Source organism: Prionailurus bengalensis, chromosome A3, assembly GCF_016509475.1.
Source record: "Prionailurus bengalensis isolate Pbe53 chromosome A3, Fcat_Pben_1.1_paternal_pri, whole genome shotgun sequence".
NCBI lineage: Eukaryota > Metazoa > Chordata > Mammalia > Carnivora > Felidae > Prionailurus > Prionailurus bengalensis.
In genome coordinates this window covers 45,666,190-45,686,636 of record NC_057354.1, presented here as the reverse complement: position 1 = coordinate 45,686,636, position 20,447 = coordinate 45,666,190, and the positions used below count along the sequence as shown (strand labels likewise).

The following is a 20,447-nucleotide window of genomic DNA, read 5'->3' as shown; positions in this document are numbered from 1 at the left end:
TTATTTAGGTTGCTCTATTTGAGTATCTCTGATAGACCAAGGGGGACCCAGGAAAGATGAGGGAGTCATCGATCCCAGTACCTTGCTGTGCCACCTTGCTGCATTAGTGCACTCACATCCTCAATGCCAGGGTAACAGCTCACTTGCTAATGGCATTCTGTGTCTGAGGCCCCTTCACTGGTGAGCAGTCAGGCATCTATCCATTGCAGAATTTGGGAAGGAAGAAGGCATGGTGATAAGATGACATGTGAAGAATGACATGTGGGGCATTTTCAGATTTCTTTGAAGAGGTAATGTATGATCCCAGTTCTGAAGGATGGGAGTGAATGAACCATATAGAGATCTGGGAGGGGGGGGGCAGTGCAGACTAGAGGTTCCCCAAATGGAGAACATGTTTGACAAGTTTAGGGGATAGAAAGAAGCCTCTGTGGCTGGAGTGTAGGGTGTGAAGGACAGAGTGGTGTGAAATGAAGTTGGCATTGAATGGAGGAAACCATGCAGGGCCTTATAGGCCATGGTCAAGAGTTTGGATTTTATTAAGTACGATTGGACACTACTGGGAGGTTTTGAGCAAAGGAATGGCCTGGTTTGATTTACATTGTTAAGTTTTTCTGCTGACTGCATGGTGGAGGATGGACTGTGGAGGGGAAAAGTGGAAGCCAGACTCTGGGCAGAGGGCATGTTGCAGGTAGGCGAGGATTCGTGGTGACATAAACTAGGCAGGGCCATGAAGGGCGAGAAGTGCCCAGGGCTGGCGCATGACAGAGGTGGAGCTGACACACCGGAGATGTGCTGTGAAGAGTGAGAAGGACCTGGATGACAAGCAGCTGGGTGGGTGGTGGGGCCTGAGGGAGGAACAGAATTTGAGGGGAGAACAATACTTTTATTTGGACATGTTTGATTTCAGGAGCCTTGTAGACCCTCATGTGGAGAAACCCAGCTGGCAGCAGGCTTGGAGGGCAGAGCTTGCAGGGTGAAATCTGGAGTCCTCAGCACAGGGGTGAAACCTCTCTCTTGATAGTACCAGGGATTTAAAAGTGGGTTAGGCCATTCCTTTCCTGTAGGCATATGATATAATGGTTTACATGTTATGGTCATTATCCTATCATTGTATGTTATAGGCTATTTCTTTTATTTAACTCATTCAAGAAAATATTGAACTAAATAAATATGGTGCTATATGTAGGGGACATAGTGATGCGTGGGATGGACTGGGGGTCTGTAGATTTGGTAGTATCTCTAACAGAAAAGACAGGTCATTCCTTCAAAATAAAGTCAAGAATTCCATCAGGAGGGATTCCATCAGGAATTAAGTAGAGTATATGTTTTATGACTTGGGGAGAACCAGCCTGTGGGGCAATAGCAGAGGCACTGACCTAGTCTCCAGGTGGGCTCGGGATGTTTCAGCTACCAGTGAGTGCTAATAGGAGCTGGCGGGTGAGGTGTGCTTCAGAGGGAACAGTTAGTGGTGGGTCGGCCAGCAGTTGGTATTGGAGTGAAAATGAACAGAATCCTTTCTGGGAATTGCACATTCTGTGGAAGGTACTCAAGGGTTCCTTGGAAAGATTATGTCATGTATAAGAATGATCATACTAGTGTCATTGCTACTGCTTTCACATAGGTAAATTTGTTAGTTACTAGGAACTTCCACTGCTCTGTGCTATTTGGGGGGGGGGGGCAGAAAATACAGTATGAAATTGACAGCTCATATGACTTTACAAACACCTTATGTGCATTATTTTGAAGAACTATATCAGAATTATGTAGTTATCTGAGTACAACAACTCCTTAGATTCACCAGCATTAGTGCTAAATTTATAGAACTTAAACATCATAATGGATGTGTTCACATATATTCACAGTATTAGGACCCCAAAAGGAACTGAATCCACTTTGTTATAGATTGAATAGCAATCTTGGATAATCCTTGCAGAATTTAAAGAAGCTGTTTTTAATTTTCCCAAGATTTACTGGTGTATTCTTCCTAAGAGCTAACACTTTGTTCAGGACCCTGTGGTGAATGGCACAAGCACCTTGTTTGCCAAGGAAAACATACACAGGTGTGTCGACAGTGGATCACTGCTCTGACCAGAGTTGGGAGGCACAGTTGGGCCTCCGGAAGAAGTGGCTCCGTTGCTGCTGTCGTGTCATTGGGCTAAGCTCCCTGCATAACCTTCCTATATAGCTGCAGTCCCTGGTTTAGCAGAACTAGTGCAACAGGGGAAAACACTGCTAAGGGAAACTCTAGGAACACATGGTGGGTCTCCCTGTGTCCAAGCAGGAGTGGAACGGGTCACCTGGGAGTGAGAGAGAAGGCTGCAACCAGTGGCCCAAGTGGCAGTGTGCTGAGGAACATCTGCTAGTTCTCCTGAGCTGCTCTCAGGTCAGTGGGGAGGGAGGAGAAACTGGCCCATGTTGGACTCTGGCAGCAAAATTGTTTTTCACATGTACAAACTCATCCCTCTTTATGGCCTATGTCAAAAGCCACGTCCTCTGTATGAACAATTATTCCTTACCCTCAACATGAAGGAATCTTGTTCCTCTCCAGACCTGCACTCATCGCTGGCCTTCTAGCTGGTCTGTGAGTGCAGTGCCACCATGGCTCTGATGCCCTTGAATCAATCTCCTGCAAGGGTCTGTGTGTGGGGGAGGGGCCCCAGACCTATTAAGGTCTCTTAGTGGAGAACAAATGGATAGGGATACTATTTTCGTTGTTCTGTTTTGTCTCATAGGGGAATAAAGCTAGTTTTTACTATCCTTCATTTCTGAAAAGGTTGTGAGATCTGATAGTTGTATAAGGTTATCGTCATAACCTTTCCTTGTGGAAACTTTTTCTTTTCAGATAATGTGGATGCAAGTGATCTTAAGCAGTTTTTGAGACCAACTATTCTCAGATATATTTCATCTTCTATGAAAATTTTATAACACTGGAAAATAGTTTGAAATTAAAAGGTAAGCATTTCTACCAAACAATTTTTTTATATACAAAGTTTTTCATTGTTGTTGTTAATGTCCATAAAGTGTAAAAGGTTGTATGTGTCGTGAGCCACAAGTTGGTGGGAGATTGCAGTGGTTAGCATCTTTGTTTCCCTTGAGCTTTCACTTATGCAGCTGTTATTTGAACAACAGATGACTAAAGGGAAAATGGAAGAAGTAACCCACAGAAGTCATGAGTTCCACAGGAATAATTTACTTAAAAAGAAAAAATAAAAGTAATATGTGCACGTTATAAAAAAATTCAGATTCCATTAAAGGGTTTGAAATGAAAATTGAGCCATATGTTTTTCCTAGACCCCCAGTCCTGCTCTGCATGCAACCACTATTAAAAGTTTCATGTATTTCTTTCTGTATATGTTATTAATGTGTTATATCGGTTTATGGTTATACCAATATCTACTTACATAAAATATTCTTTGAAAAACCAAGCCAATGAAGTCACACTGCACAATCCGCTCTCTATTTAGGTGACAGGATAGTGTAGTCTGGGGATCCAGCCTGGGTTTGGATCCTGGCCCTACCTTTCCAGCTGTTTCTCCTTGGGCAACCTCCCTCTGACTCAGCTTACTTCCTATCAGCACTGAACAGGTTAACATGTATCTGGGATTTCAGGACAGAGTGTGACACATAGTATATGCTCAGTAAGTGTTGGCTGCCATCTTCACCTTGTTTATTTTCATGTATTTTGGAAATCCTTACATGTTAACACCCTTATTGCTACCTCAGTTTCATTTATTTATTAAACAAGTGTTTTTTTTTTATTTGAGTATAGTTGACACACATTATATGAGTTTCAGGTGTATACATTGTGCTAGGTTCACCACAAGTGTAGCTACTACCTGCCACCGTGCAGCACTGTTAATAGTACCAGTGACTGTATTCATCATGCTATGCCTTTCATCCCTGTGACTTACTCATTCCACATCCGGAAGCCTGTACCTCCCACTTCCCTTCACCAATTTTGCACATCTCTCCCTCCACCACCTCCCCTCTTGCAACCATCAGTTTGTTCTCTGCATCTATAGTTTGATACTGCTTTTTATTTGCTTGTTTACTCATTTGTTCTGTTTTTTAGATTCCACATATGAGTGAAATCATACGGTGTTTGTCTTTCTCTGACTTACTTTGCTAAGCATTATACTCTCTAGATACATCCATGTTGTTGCAAAATACACACACACACACACACACACATACACACACACACACACACACACACACACACACATCACTGCATCCTCTTTTGATGGACACTTGGGTTGCTTCCATACCTTAGCTATTGTAAGTAATACTGCAGTAGGCATAGGGGTACATATATGCTTTCAGAATGTTGAGTCTGGTTTGTAAGCTTCCATGACAGCAGTGGGAACCCTGGAGGGAAGCCAGGTTTGGGAAGGAGGAGGATGAGTGTAGCTTTGGGAAGTCTCAGTTGAGGTGCCTGTGGGACACCCAGGTGTTGGTTCTGGCTGGACAGTAAAAATATAGGGACTGGAGCTTAGGAGAAGAGGGGGCAATCATGCTGTTGCCAAGGAAGAAATTCTTTGCAGAGAAAGTGACAATCAGGGATTTGGGGTAATCCATTCTTTCATTGAGCAGATAAAGAGGAAAGATAAAGTAGTGTGTGGGCTGGGAAGGGGGTTGGGTGCCAGGAAAGTGTTTTGTCACGGAAGTGCAGAGAAAAGAGAATTTCAGGGAATGAAATGTCAGCAATGTCTGACGATGCAAAAAGTTGAGCAGTAGGACTAGGAAGTGGCAATGCATCAAGGAGGTTGTCCCTGAGTGCTGAAAGAAAGGTCTAGGTGAGTAGTGGGATCAGAAGCCAGATGGGGAGAAATGGAGTAACAGGGTGAGATAGTGAAGACTATGCACAAGAATACCCTTTTAGAAGGGTTTTCTTCATCTGTTTGATGATGAAGACAGGATCGTATCTCAAGGAGTAGCTTGGTCATGGTAGGGTTTTGAAGGATGCACTTGCCTGTTCGCAGGCTGACAAGAGAGAGATAACTGATGACAGGGTATTGGGGGACGTGTGTTGAGACAGGGTCAGGTATACAGAAGAGGACGCAGAGAGGAGTGTATAGATGCCCTGACTGCTTCTGTAAAACCTGAGGCAGATGTTAGGCACAGAGGGGAAGGAATGTGGGACAATGCACTGTGGTTGTCTCTGACATATAGCAGATGCCTCAGAGTTTTACAGAATGCTCCAGGCTCTGGGAGGTCAACAAATCAAATATGGGCATGTGTCCAAGGATGCCAACAGGTTTCGTATTTTGTTTTTCAATGAATTGCTCAGTTTTTTCCCCTGTGATTTACAAATTGATATAAATCTTGAGCTTATTTTTTTTCCAAATTGGTAGATATTTCAAATATGAAACGATTTGATTTTTAACTTGTTTTCCAGTTTTGCTCCACTTAACTTTTTTTTGCAGTTGTGTGGAGGAGAAAAGTGTGATATTATGGGTAATCAAAACACCAAAGAGGGGCGCCTGGGTGGCTTGGTCGGTTGGGTGTCCGACTTCAGCTCAGGTCATGATATCACGGTCCGTGAGTTCGAGCCCCGTGTCGGGCTCTGTGCTGACAGCTCAGAGCCTGGAGCCTGTTTCAGATTCTGTGTCTCCCTCTCTCTCTGCTCCTCCCCAGTTCATGCTCTGTCTTTCTCTGTCTCAAAAATAAATAAAAGTTAAAAAAAATTAAAAAAAAAACAAAGAAAAATATTAAAATCTCTTACCTTAAAAAAAAGCACTACAACCAAAAAGCCCCACTTTATTTTTTTAATGTTTATTTATTTTTGAGAGAGCAAGCAAGAGACAGAGCACAAGTGGGGGAGGGGCAGAAAGAGAGGGAGACACAGAATCTGAAGCAGGCTCCAGGCTCTGAGCTGTTAGCACAGAGCCCGATGCAGGGCTCGAACTCACAAACCGTGAGATCATGCCCTGAGCTGAAGTCAGACGACTGAGCCACCCAGGCACCCCAAGCCCCATTTTAAAGGCTCCTCTGTGCCTCCTTTTCCCCCTTTTGCTTTCTTTGTCCTTTTAGAAAAATCTCATTGCTCAAGACTGTATCAGTTAGTTTGTGCTGCATAACAAATTACATTATAAACCATCCCAAGACTAAGTGCTTTAAAATAAGTCATTTAGCTTATAATTTTCTGGGGTTTTTTTGGCAGTTCTTCAGGTTTAGGCTGGCTCATGCCTCTTAACATCAGCTAGTAGTGGATGGCCTCATTTACATGTCTTGTAGTTGGCAAGCTATTGACCAGGGCGTCTTAGTTCTCCTCCATGTTAGCAGGCTATCTTGAGCTCTTTACATGCTGGCCTTAGGATTGTAAGCTCAGCAAGTGCAAAAGGCTTTTTAAGGTTGTACTTGCTACCTCCCAGTTGCTAATGTCACATTGGCCAGAGCAAGCTATGTGGCATCTCAGATGCAACATATAGAGAAATAGGTATCTCTTGATAGGAGAGGAAAAACTTCATTCTTGCAGTCTACTACAAAGAATCATAGTAAAGAACCAATAAAAATAGGGTGAGATTTTGCAGTTTCTTGCTGTTAATACAATCTGTGTTTTGATTGGAGTACTAGGAAGAAAGTATACCAAAACAACAGAATGAAGGAAGATGTTTGCTATAAATGATGAAATCATCTTGTGATAACCAGCCTTCCAGTTATTCAGGCCAAAACCTGAGTATATTGGCTCTACCTTCAAAATACATCCAGAATCATTGGCTTTTTCTCACTGCCTGGGCTGGTAATGCCAGTGTTCCCATTATGCTCACCTGGATTATTGCATGCCCCAGAAATGATCTTTCCCTTTCCACCTTTGCGCCCTGCACCCCCTTGAGAGTCTCTTTGGAAGAGCAGCTGGAATGACGCTTTAAAAATGGGTCAGATCATGACTCAGCACTCTGAACCCTTAAATGGCTTCTCAATTCTGGAAGTCATTACAATGGCCTCAGACCCTACCTGCCTGCCTTTATCCTACTGCTTTCTAACCTCACCTGATGCAGTTCTCCCCCTTCACTCCAGACATAAGGTCCTTCTTACTGTTTTCTGACCATGCCATACTTGTTCAGACATAAGGACTTTGCATTGTCCAGTCCCTCTGCCTGGAACACATTTCTCCCAAATTTCCATATGGCTTGTTTGCTTACCTCCAGATTTCCATGTGGCTTCTTCCCTTTCTTCTTTCAGATCTTTGCTCAGATGTCATCTTATCAGCACCATGTTCCCTGACTTCCCTAGTCAAAATTGCATACCATGTCTTTTGACATTCCCATCTGCCTTCCCTCTTATTTTTCTCATTTGTTGGATGCCTCCTCCTGTCAGAATATAAGCTTCCTCAGGGCAAGGATTGTCGTGTTCTGTTCATCTGCATCCTCAGGTCCTGGAAGAATCCTTAGAATGACATAGAGCCATTCTTCAGTATTTGTTCAATGAATGAATAGTATCTTACTTCACAGAGCTGTGGGGATTCAGTTACCTCAGGGGTCCACAACTTACAGCTCAGTGCCTGTTTTATAAATAATTTTTTGGACACAGCCATACCCAGCTCATTCATGTGTTATCCATGGCTCTTTTTGCCCCATCATGGCAGAGTTGAATGCTTGCAAGACAGGTTGCAAAGCCTAAAATATTTACTATCAGCCCTTTACAGAAACAGTTTTCCAAGTTAGATGCTGAATGCCAAACACTTAGCACAGGGCTCACTACTTAGAGACTGGGCAATAAATGGAAACTGCTGCTATAGGTTTTTAGTTTTTATTATTTAGTTATTATCAAGAGGACAGTGTGCAATTGCCTAAAGAGATACATGACTTTTTATAGTTATGATTTCTCTATGCCCCTTCATATAAAAAAATGAGAATTCTTTCTTTGCTTTTGCTGTGTAGTCCATCATAACTTGAACTCAGAAGTAACCAATTGAGAAATGAATAAATCGCCTTCCATGGGTTGATAGTGACCTAGAAAATATGGAAGCTGTGTTTAAACAGTTAGCGAGGAGAAACTCTGCTAGATGTGGGCTCGGGTGGTCTGGCTTGGTGTCTGTCTACATGCCTGACATGGGTTCCACACTGCCTCCTTGTAGTTTTTGAATAAATGAATGTATGTTGAAGTTTAAATGTTTTTAAGGTAACATAATTTTTAATATCCTAAAATGTATACATTGTCATGATAACTAATTTTTTTATGTATTCCAGGGAATAATAAGTCACAAAGGGAGGAGCTGGACTCCATCCTCTTTCTTTTTGAAGTAAGTTTTTGTTAATTCATTTAGCTTTTAAGGTTTTTGCTGAAAATATGATATTGTAGATCTTAATTTCATTTGAAGACATAAAAAAGTGATGGGCATGTATTTCTTTCCTTCCTCTTTTACAAACATTGCTGTAAAGAATTTTTTTTTTGGAAATGTGAGAGAATTTTTCCTATATGGTTACCTAGATGTGAAATTATTAGATAGAAATGTATACACATTTCAAATACTGATATTGTCAAATTGCTTTTCAAAAAAGTCACGTAAAGTTATATGTAAACTTATGTTGAAGTCATGTGTGTGTTTCCCCAGCCAACACTGGTGATAGTTTTTTTTAAATATACACAAACTGACATGCAAAAACTTATTCTTTTTAATATATTTTTCTGACCACTAGTGAGATTGCAATGTTTGTATGTGTCTGTGTGTCAATGTGTGTTGATCATATATTCTTTTTTTTTTTTTAAGTTTGTTTATTTTTGGGAGAGAGAGAGAGAGTGCACACCAGCTGAGGAGGGGCAGAGAGAGGGAGAGAGAATCCCAAGTAGGTTCCGTGCTGTCAAGCACAGAGCTGGACGTGGGGCTTGATCTCACAAACCATGACCTGGGCTGAAATCATGGTTGGATATTTAACAAACTGAGCCACCCAGGCACCCTGGATCATATTTTCTTTTAAAAGTTGAAACAATATTTGGGTGTAGTTCTTGACCTATTAAGCTTAAAGTCATTCTTGTCTACATGTATTAGACAAGTGGCTAGGTTACTGATAACTTGGGACCTATACTAGAAAAAAATTGTAAGCACATGTAACCTAAGCACATGTCTCTTCAAATCATGAATAATTTCTAGATAACCAACAATTAACTTTCAGAAACATGTGCTTAGCTTGGTGTGAGGTCAACTTTATGACTCTAAAGGACATATTTGTTGCAGAGCTGGCTGGAGGGGGAGGCCAGGGGAGAAGGCTTCCATGGACTTTTTGGGTTTGTGGATTTATGAAATAAAACAGATATGAAAACCTCTCCCACCCAGTATTTGGCTTGTGACTGACAGTCAGTAACTGTGGTTCCTCATTCTCTCCTTTAAGGGCTGTACTCCTTCCCCAGAGTAATAATAACTGCATTTTATGTATTTTCTGTGGTAACCCTCCTGTGAATGAAACCTGTGCAGAGGAGTTTTTTTAACAGGAGCTTTGATTAAGTATGTCACTTAAATATGTATTTACTGACCATCATTTGTTTGAACTATTCCGTTAATTATCTTATACATGTAGCATTTGATATATTTACTAAAGCATCTATAACATAAATGCAAGTTTTGAAGCATGGCGATAAAGCTCATTCTCTTGACTCCCTCCCCCTCCAACATTTTAAGAAGTAGAAGGTACTTGGGTGCTTCTCCTTGATCCTGTTCTTTCTCTTCTCTGGAGGCAGCCGCTCCCTTGCATTATGCTTTTCCCTTTCTTTTTTGAAAATGGTTTTACCACAAGTATTTGTATCCCTAAACAATGCATTGTGTTTTGTTTGGTTTTGAGTGTAATAAAAATGGTCTCACATGGGACATAATCATCTGTGGCTTGCCTTTTACACTCAGCATTATTTCTGAGATTTATCCATGTTTTTGAACTTTGTTCAAGTTCATTCCATTCCCACTGCTGGATTAAATGAACATGCATGATTTATTTAATTTCAACATTTTGTTTACAGATTTTTTTTTTGTTGTCTTCTTGGTGGACTGTCTGGTTGTGAATAATGACAAGCTTGCCAGTTAGTCTGTTTTCTTGTCTTACGGTGCCAACCCAGCCCTTCAGTCCCTTGGTAAATAGACATGATAAAGATGGTCATCCTGCTTCTGATTCAAAGAGAGTTTTATTAACGTTTCATTATTGAGGACAATGTTTTCTTTAAAGTTTTGGTAGATAACTCTTTATCAGATTAAGTTCACTTCTATTTTTTTTTTCTGCATTCACTGAGATAACCATGTGATGATCCTTCATGAATATTAATGTAGTAAAATGCAGTTCTGAATTTGGGGGAGGCTCATACTTTGTTGCCATTTTTGGATCTATGTTCTAAACTTGAGGTTGGCCTAAATTTCCTTTTCCTCACATTGTTTTTGAATGATCCTGTAGAACCTGGTGTCAAGTATTTCTTTTTCTGTTATATAAAATAGTTTGCATAAGATTGGAATGATGTGCTCCTGGAATGTTTTTTAGTCTTTCCTGTAACAACCATCTGAAACTGGTGCTTTTTTGTTTTGTTTTTAGTGGGAAGATTTTAACCACTCATTCAGTTTCTTTAATCATTTTAGGATTTTTCAGGTTTTCTATTTTTTCTTGATTCAGGTTTGGCAAATTATATATATATTTTTTAAGAATTTGAGGAATTCTAGGGGTGCCTCAGTGGCTCAGTCAGTTAAGCATCTGACTTTGGCTCAGGTCATGATCTCATGGTTCATAGGTTCAAACCCCACATCAGGCTCTGTGCTGGCATCCTGAGCCTGCTTGGGATTCTCTTTTTCCCTCTCTGCCCCTCCCCTGCTTGCACTCTCTCTCTCTCAAAATAACTAAGTAAGCTTTAAAAAAAGAATTTGAGGAATTCTAAGAATTTCTGATCACCAGAGTTTTAAAATTTATTAGTGTGACCCTTCTTTTGAGGGTCATAATTCTTTCAATTTTATCTACTCCATATTGATCTTCATTGTCTTCGGTTGTTAGGTATTTTAGACATAGTATTAGCAGTAGCGACAAATAAAAGTACTTGTGTCACCCTTTACAGATACCATTTTGTTAGCTTCTGGTTACCATTGCAGCAGCCTTAAACTCTGTTCCCTGTCTACTTGTTGCTTTAAATGCCTTTTCTCTCTGGCTTCTCTTAAAGTCTTTTTCTTAGTCTTTGGTGTCCTGCAGCTTCGCCACAGAATGTCTACTGGAAGATCTCTTGTCTTGCTTGGTGTCTGTGTGTTTCCTCTATTTCCGGATTCAGATCGTGTATCATTTCTGTAAAATAGCTGCTGTCTCTGATCAAATGTTGACTCTTTTCTGTCCTCCTGGTGTACTTCCCAGGATTCTTATTTAAAACTCTTGCTCTCTCCTCCATGCGTCTCCAGCATGCTTTCACCCTCTTTCCCAGCCTCCTTGTGCTGCATTCCAGGGAGTTTCTTGGTCTCATCTGCTGCTGAACCATTCTATTGTGTTTTAAATCACAATTTTTTTTTCATGTTTTTACTTAAGTTTGGTGCTCATGTGTGGCTGGTTGCTTTTGATACTTTTGATACTTGTTCCTTTCTAGACCTCTTTTGTTTCTTGAACATTTAACAATGTAACATTTCATATTCTGTATCTGATCATTCCGATATTTAAAGTCTTCAGTTGTCTAAATCTGCTATCTCTCAACATGGCTTCTTTTCTTGCATACTTTTGTGGTAGGATTTTGAAATCAGATTTAATTGAACAATTTAATCTGTTTCAAGCCTGTGTTTTTCTGGAGGGTTTATTTTTCTTTTGCCAGGAGGCTGGGAGTGTTCTTGGTTGGGACCACTTTGGCTCCATTTGAGGATCCTGGTTTATAAATGGAATCTCGAGTTCATTTCCTCAAACTTAAGGTGTGGTGGGAACTGGAGTCTGGAAGGCACAGGGATCCAGAGATCCTGTAGTAGAATTGGCATTAGTTCTCCGGTATCTCAAATTGTTTCTCTTGAGCTTGTGGCTTACAGATCAGGTTTTGGCTGACTTTTCTTCTCTCACCTTCCTTCTTGCTACTTCCTTTCCTTCCATTTTTTAAGTCTTTTGTTAGGTTCCCAGTGTCCTCTAAAGCCCAGATGTGTTTTGAGAATTACATTTGCTGCCACTGATTGCAAATCTAGTTGTCCTGCAGTGAGAAAGCCCATCGGGGACCGTAGTCCTATACCTCCCACAGAGGAGGTTTTAATACCTTCTTGTGTCCAAAAATTCTAGATTAGGGAGGGTGTTATTACAGATACATTACTGTCTACAGAGGATTAGTTGCCTATATAATAGAACAAATATATGTTATTCAAAGCTCCATAAAACTTTCATTTTGCATAGTAAATATGAATGAATAATGAACTGCATTACTTTTGTTTATGTTCTCTTTCTGTCTCTGGCTATAGAAGGTAGGTTGTAATTTGTATGGTTCATTCTGAGAATTAAGTAACTTCACTGCTACTTTCTACAAGTTAGTGCCGTATAAAGAGATGGTTTACAAGGATTTGGAGGTAAATACATATCAAGGTGTAAATAACTGGGAAAGGCTTCCTTTAAAAAAGGTGGAATTATTAAGACATGTTAAATCACAGAAGGGATATTGTGTAAAGACAGTCTATAAATACGAAGTTGATTGGAAGAAAGCACAGAGGTGAGAGAGAGTTCAGAAGGCTCAGAAGGAGAGTATGCAGGGAGACCTGCTGCCTGCCTCTGTAAGTCAGGGGCAATCTGGAAGGGAACCTTTGGAAAGGAAGCAGTAGTGTTTGCATGTAATGAGCTACTGGAGACATTACAGCACTCTGATGAAGCAAGTGGTGTGCAATCAAGGCTGCTAGCTCAGTTGAAGTCGTGGTTTCAGGCAGCAAGCACACCTTTCCATCTGCCTTTATCTCCAGTGGGAGGACTTGTACTGTTTGAAGTTGACCTCCAGACACCTTTGCCTGTGGCTACAAATCTGTGCATCACTTAGAGTTTCTGTGGTTGCTGGTTCATGGGGATGTCTGTCTTTTTTTTTTTTTTCTACTGAGATTCACTTGTTAATTTTACTCTTTTTTAAAAAAATATATTTCATCGATCATTGTCATGTGTTTCAAATGGGAGTGGGGATGATAGTGTGGGACCCCATCAAATGAATTTACATTGCCATCTTGATGAGAATATAAGTGTTTTACATGGCCATCCTGTGTCATTCCTTCCTGTTGAAGTGGGTTCTGTCTTCCCAGTTTTTGTCAGTGGAAGAATGGGGCCTTTATTATGTTGGGTGACTTGGCCAAGATTGCACATCTATCAAATGGCACATAGGGGTTTAACCTCTGGTCTGACTGTAGAACCCATTTTCTTAAGGTGCCATGCCACCTTCCATGTAAGAATTTCAATATTCTCCTGCTTCTGAAGCTGTATCTTACAGGCCATGTAAACCAGTATGTATCTATTCTTGTATAATTCATTTATTATGCACATTTATTGGATACCAGCTATGTTCCAGGCACATTGCTAGGTGCTGGAGATGTGCCAGTGGGTAAGTTAGACAGAACCCCCTGCCTCATTGAGCATATGTTACATTTCATACTAACTGAAGCGTCCACTGGTAACAATGGATTTATGCCAGAGCTCCAGTAATGACTTTCTGAGTCACAGAAAATTCTGAATGGCCCCTTGTAGAAGTGATACTTTGGTGGTAGCCCTTGAGGTAGCTACTTGCATAGGGGAAAAGGAGGGCTGGGATAGAAATGTAAGGTACATGATAAATGGGCTTCAAGGCCAAATAATTCACCTGACTTTGAGAACCTTTTGGATTCAGTACTTGAGAGGCTGTTTTAATGGTACATGGAATTTGTTTTAATCAGGTATGGTAAGACAGACACACAGACATGAAAATGATTGCCATGAAGGAAGAAATTTTTATTGTACTCACAGGAGTACAACAGAAACAGGAGTCATCGCATGTTAGCAGGACTATGAAGAGAAGCCACAGAGAGCATACAGAGAGCAGGCAGGGGGGGATCTGAGGTGGGGAGCCTTTATTGTGGGAAGGAAGGAATGGGTAAGGCAAGGTAAGCAAGCTAAACAAGTTTAGGATTGGATAGTTTGGATAATTTTGGCAGGCTCTGGGCTGTAGAGGTGGTCCCTAGGTGTCCAGTACCTAATCCCCTGGTGATTTTAAGAGGAGGATAGTGTCCCAAGTGTGAGAGCCCATAAGAGGAGGTGGTTGCAGGAGTGGATTTGGGATTTGTTGGTTTGCCTGTCAGAGGCATGTGGGCAAGCCCCAGATGTCAGAGCATCAAGAATACAGAAAATAAGAAAATAGAGTTAATACAGAGATGTTGTTTTGAGTTGTCTGCCATATTGTATGCCATTAGTACAGAAATGCAGTAGTTTGGAGTTACTTATATATGGTTAAGAAAATTCTAGAATTTGATAGCAAGGTATTTCCTCACCCCCGTACCCACACCCCAATTAAAATATACATTGACAGAAGGCATTTAATTTCAAAGCTTATAAATGTTCTGGCCTCAGAATGCTGCTCATTTATCTATCTTTCAAGTAATTACAGAGTTAGCAATCACAGATGTACAGAACATTTGACTTCTAGATTCCTTATTTTTACATTTATCCAAATTACCCCACCAGATTAAGTAAGTCCTGTTTTTTTCTTCCTAGAGACCTGAACAGTTTCTTTATAACCTGTAAAGTGTGGCGTGAGCTGGGCTAACATTTCGAGCCTCTCCAGGGTCCCTGTGTGGCTTTCTTTCACCGGTCATTGGGGATGTTGTTCTGCGAAGGTGCTCTCTCACACACATACTGCTTTGCTTACTGCTCCTTTACCTCTTTTTGCGTAATTTTACTTCTGGCCTCCTGGTTTATGCAATTCTGCTTTCAGGGACTGCCCTTTGCTCTCCTTGTCATCTGGCCCATACTTTCAGGCTCCGTTCAGACCCACTGATTTCTTCTGGCAACTCCAGCTAGAGGTGCCCGTTTTTTTTTTTTTTTTCTGTGAACTTGTATAAATATGCTCCGGCTAGTTACCATTTCATTATAGCCAGGTGTTCTTAGTTTTCCCTGAAGGTGGCTGTGTCTTAGCTTCCTAATGAGACTATAAAGTTCCTGAGGCCAGCAACCATTCCATACAATCCTTTGTATTCTCCCTCCTATGCACCCCCTGCCCCGATTTGCACCTGTTTATATTTAGTGTTGGATTAAAGCTTCTTGAAGTCGCATCTTATTTCCCATGGGGTTATTTGTGATTTTTATGTTAAAGACATTTTCCTTCCTCACCTAAATCTCTCTCTGGATAAAAGAAATAGGAAGAAGGTCTCTTTAGATCAGGCCTTGACGCTAACAAGCTGTGTGGCTTTGAGTTGGGTACTCGCCCTTTCCTTACCTGGGCTTTCTTGTATGTGATGTGAAGGAGAGGTACTGGATAGCTCTGGGGTCTGTCTCTTCCAGCCCTAACAACCCATGACACTACAGATCAGGAAGTTCACGGGTAAGTCTTTTAGCATGAAATTTAATTTCACGCTTTCATTTAGTTTTAAATATTAAATTGACTTGACTCTGACTAGCCTTTGCAGATCTAAACACCTCAGTTGCTTTTTCTCTAGGACAACTCTGTTCAATAGAACTTTCTGTGATCCTGGGAAGATTCTGTATCTGTACTACCCAGTTAGGTAACCATGAGCTACATGGGCTGGTTAGTGCCTCAAATGTGGATGCTGTGACTGAAATTTTAATTATAAATAATTTCATTTGATTTAAATTTTAGAATAGCCACCTGTGGCTAGTGGCTACTGATTGGACAGAGAAGCTCAATAGTCTTCCCACAGAGCTTTGGTACCTCATTTGAAAGACTTACATCTTTTTGTTAAATGCTTGGTTAAATCCTCAGCATGTTGCACATTGTGTTGCAGGGGACTTAACTTAAGGTTTAGGGTTTTACTGAAATGGTTTCCCTGGGCTTCTCAGGCAGAGTTACCAAAGTGCCGGGGGAGATTATGCCTTTTCCTCCTCCAGTTGGAGAAGCATGGCTCCAGTGTGGTCTTATGCAAACACAAAATTGAAAAGCCACACACAGATTCATTCTACTCTTTCTATGTTTGTTTTTAGCTGAAAATAAGACTTCAAATAATGGCCAAATTAAGTACTACTTTATCTCCCCATCACACCCCCTGCCTTCCCTGCACCCACTTCTCTCCCCACAGTATCAAAAAAACACTTATGGTGTCAGTTCAAGGTATGTATGCTGTTTCTCCTTCTCCCTTCCTTTGGTGGGGGAGATTCAGGTTGGAGAGGCATGGGCACTAGAGACAAACAATAGCAGATGAGCTACCCAGAGAATGTAGATGATCTGTGGGCTTCTTCAAGGGCAGTCAGAGGAACAGGAATATAACTATGGTCACTAGTGTTTGTTTTTTCTTTACTATTGAAGATGAAGTTGGCTTGTTTGAAATTTACTGTAGACTTCCTACCTACCATCTCCCTTCCCTTCCTGTGTGGAGGTAATGCTGGATTGGAGGCAGGACGTGCTTGTAGAGTCATGCTGGCTATAGTTATATTTGGGAGTCATAACTGACCGGTGGTAAATCCAGGGCTGTGGTGGAAGCTGTCTTACTTTAATGGAATTCAACACTGGGTGTTCTTTATTGTTCCAACTGAGCTTATATAGATAGTGGGTTTAGCCTCTAATTCTTTTCCTCAAAATAGGGAGAAAGGATTTTACTAGCTTTTCTGATAATAATAACATAACTAGATCCATTGTGGTGCCCAGAGTCGTGTAAAAGAAGGTGAAATGAGTGGCTGGTTTTCCCCTCTGTATAGTTACTTTGTATTTGCCATCAGTAATTGGAGCTTTCATTTTATTTCCAATACATATGGAAATTGTAACTTTTCACACGTTAATAGCATCTCTCTACCTCAGATATTAATAATGGAGAAGAGGGGCACCTGGGTGACTCAGTCGGTTGAGCTTCCGACTTCGGCTCAGGTCATGATCTCCCGGTCTGTGAGTTTGAGCCCCATGTCGGGCTCTGTGCTGACAGCTCAGAGCCTGGAGCTTGCTTTGGATTCTGTTGTCCCTCTTTCTCTGCCCCTCCCCCACTCATGCTCTGTCTCTCTCTGTCTCAGAAATAAATAAACATAAAAAAAATAATGGAGAAGAATTTCCTGAAGAAAAACTAGAATTATGAATACAATGGGATTACAAACAGTTCTGAGATGTTTGTTTCCATTTCTCCCCTCCCTCCCACCTCACTTTCCTTCCCCCACCTTCTTGGTCCTTTCTTTTGTGGAACTGTATATCTTTTATAACTCTTTGCTGATGAAAACGAATCAGAAGCTCCTGCAGAGGTACAGTGGAAAAGCTTGGGCCAAGTCATAGACCAACACATCCAGGGCCGGTATCCAGAAGGATTCCATCACAATCCTTTTGCTTTCTTTATACAATGGCTAATGCCATTTCTTACGAGCAAATAACACAGAGCAAGACAGCACAACTGTAGTTTTGCAACTAACCAGTTTCCCCATTCCCTGCTTCCCTTTGCTTGATTCATCATTACTTATTTCAGATTGTCCAGTGTGCAAGCATACTTCAATGCTACTCCCTCCTTCTCATGTTGAGGTGAAGGACTTCCTTCCATAAACCTCTCAGGTTATTGCCTTTTATTTTTTCCACAAGGACTACTTTACTGATATTGAGTGGAGGAGGGACAAGAAGAAATAAAATGAGCAAGAAAGACAGATTCTTCTTAAATCCTTTGAATTTAAGTTCTTATTGAGGATTTCAAATATTTGGATGCTTCCATGGATTTTTTTTTTTCTTTTAAAAGAATGATGCCAACTTTGAATGCAGCTCCTGGGTCACTGCCATAATTCTAAATGACTGATTGGAACTGGAAAAACAAACAAACAAATTCAGTATAAGTTCATGTTTCCTGGAGAACATTTTAAAAAGAACTGAGCGGATAGAGACACCCATCTCCCACCCCAAAGCTACCTGCTTTCCAGCTGACAAACAAAATCAGCACCACTGGTTATCCTGAGCAGAATGTCATGTCACTTTTATGACATCAGGGGTATGTTTTAATGTGTTATATATATTTTAAATGATAATACATGTAGGTGTGTAATTGTTCTGGCTTAACGTTAGTCATACTTGTTTTTATTAACGTTGAGCCCTTGGTTGGGAACAGCTCCGGATGAGAGCAGTATTGTTACAGCATAGTGTGATCTGCTTCACAATATTCCTTGAGGCCCCCCTGCAGGGATCACATTACAGAAGAGGCCTGGATGGCCAGTTGTGCCTTTTCTCATTTGTCTCACGTGTTGCTGGTAGTGATGCATTAGCTCAGAAATCATTCCTCAACTCTGTGCCCTATAATGGATACTGGGGGAATAATAATTAACATACAGCCCAGGCCTTTCATTCCTATAGCCTCTGGTTATACTGGTGTCTGCTTTGAATCATGAGATGTTTATGATCTCTGCAAATGGGAAGATGCAAACAAAATATAAACATACATATAAAGTCCCTTGTGGAGATTCTTGAGGTTAAAATTTGATTATTTTATTACAGCATGGTAATAATTTGAATTGGACTGCAAGTGTCTAAGTTGAAAGCCATTTTCAGTGGATGTTTTAACTTCTAAATTTAATATTTAAGACTACAGTTTTCCTTACGCCTTGAGACTTACAGGTGAGAAACTTGGGGTTGACCCAACAGGATATACTGAATTACTCAATTCACCTTGGGGAAGGGAAACTGGAGACATGTTTGTGGAAGTCTGAAATTACATTCTGGTGATTATCTGTTGCAATCCAGATGCCCTGAGTTTCCTGGCCTCTCTCACATAGTGTGCTGCTGGACTCATTGGTAACTGATACCCTCAGAAACAGGTCCCCTGGAAGGCAGCACTAGCAAATGCTTCCAAGAACCCTTTAAGGGCAGATAGTAGAAACAGCATCAGGGCTAAATATATGGAAAATTCACAATAGAACTCCAGCGTGTTGTACTTATTGTTAGAACAGCAGAAGATATATAAAGACCTTTTTCTCTCCCTTTAGATTGATTGGAATTAATGTGTTAACATAATTTGAATGAGTTGGTTTCTTTTTTATAAATTTAGGAGAGAGTTGTACAAACACATGCTGTGAATTTTCTGTCTTGTTTTGTTTGGATATGTGGTGTGGCAGCTATTGTAGAGTGACACCTAGTGTTTGATGTGCTTGTGACACTGGACAGGTTGAAAGGGGAATCTGCCTGGAAGTGGGCCATGCACCAGCTGTTCTTGGGCATTCACTGAGTGAACTTGTTGGAGTGGCCAGTCCTGAGCTGACTGCAGGTCTGCGACACTTTCTAATTGTGTTGAGACAAGCTTTATAATTCTTTAAGTTTTGGGGATGGCAGAAACCACAAGGTGGCATCTCACTGAGGCTTTGTTAATTCTCTACTCATAACTTACCTCTAAACTCTTTGGAAGTGATTTTTTTTTCATCTTATGAAAATATGACACAGCCAACCAGCTGTGCTGGTACCAAAATCAAAGAGACCTGAAAAGTGCAGTTTTTAGCCAGAAAATAGAATCTTATATGAACTGAAGAAAAGTATGGAGTAATTGTTTGTGACTGAGATCTCCCATGTAAGATCCTTGTGTGAAAAGAAGACTCCTTTAGAATCTGTTTTAGTGAGTGCTTCACTCAGAGCAAAACTATATATTGTGGGTAGAATTATATGCTACTTTTTTTTTTTTCTCGAGAGAGCATATAATCAGGGTTGGGGCAGAGAGAGAAAGAATCTCAAGCCAGCTCTGCGCCATCAGCATGGAGCTTGACATGGGGCTCAAACTCACAAACTGTGAGATTATGACCTGAGCCGACATCCAAAGTCAGATGCTTAACTGACTGAGCCACCCAGTGCTGCTATATGGTACTAATTTGGGGATTTGTGAAGGTCTCTGGATATTCTCTCATTAAAAGCAAAGAGTCTAGTGCAATTTGGTTTTCTTTAAAAAGATATTAGACCTTTGCATGATCTTAAACAAAGTAAAAAAAAAAAATAACCTCTTAACAATCTATCAAGTGCCTACACTTCTAAGTTTTTGAATTTGCATTTTCAGTACTCGATGAAAATGCTTTCCTATTGGTAGCTGTCTACTTTGATCAATATCAGTAATACTTTTCTTTACTCCATGGTTCTGTACATCTCATGCTGGTGCTCTTGAATACCCTCTTTTTCCTATAACTACTTCAGCCTTTGTTCAGAGTTTCAATCTTCCCTCCTACTTGAGTATCCTGGTTAACTAACTAGTCTTTTGGTCTATGATCTCTGCCCCTTGTGTCTCCCTCTCACACCTGGAATGTTTTTTGTGTAATGTAATTCTGGTTCCCTTGGCCTTTAAGATGAAGTTTGAACTCCCCTGATGTTCACGGCCCTTCCTGATCTGGCCTCTACCTCCATTCCTTGTTACTCGCCTTACTTTTGTTCCC

The 20,447-nt window shown here is 40.8% G+C and overlaps 1 protein-coding gene across 1 annotated transcript in view; it reads left to right on the top strand.

Annotated features, from left to right (window-relative positions):
* RALGAPA2 (Ral GTPase activating protein catalytic subunit alpha 2) overlaps positions 1–20,447 on the top strand; it is a 322,478-nt gene that overhangs the window by 25,988 nt on the left and 276,043 nt on the right. Inside the window, 3 exon segments of the mRNA XM_043602994.1 lie at positions 2,843–2,869; positions 2,872–2,952; positions 8,193–8,245. Coding sequence (XP_043458929.1) covers positions 2,843–2,869; positions 2,872–2,952; positions 8,193–8,245 — 161 coding nt within the window.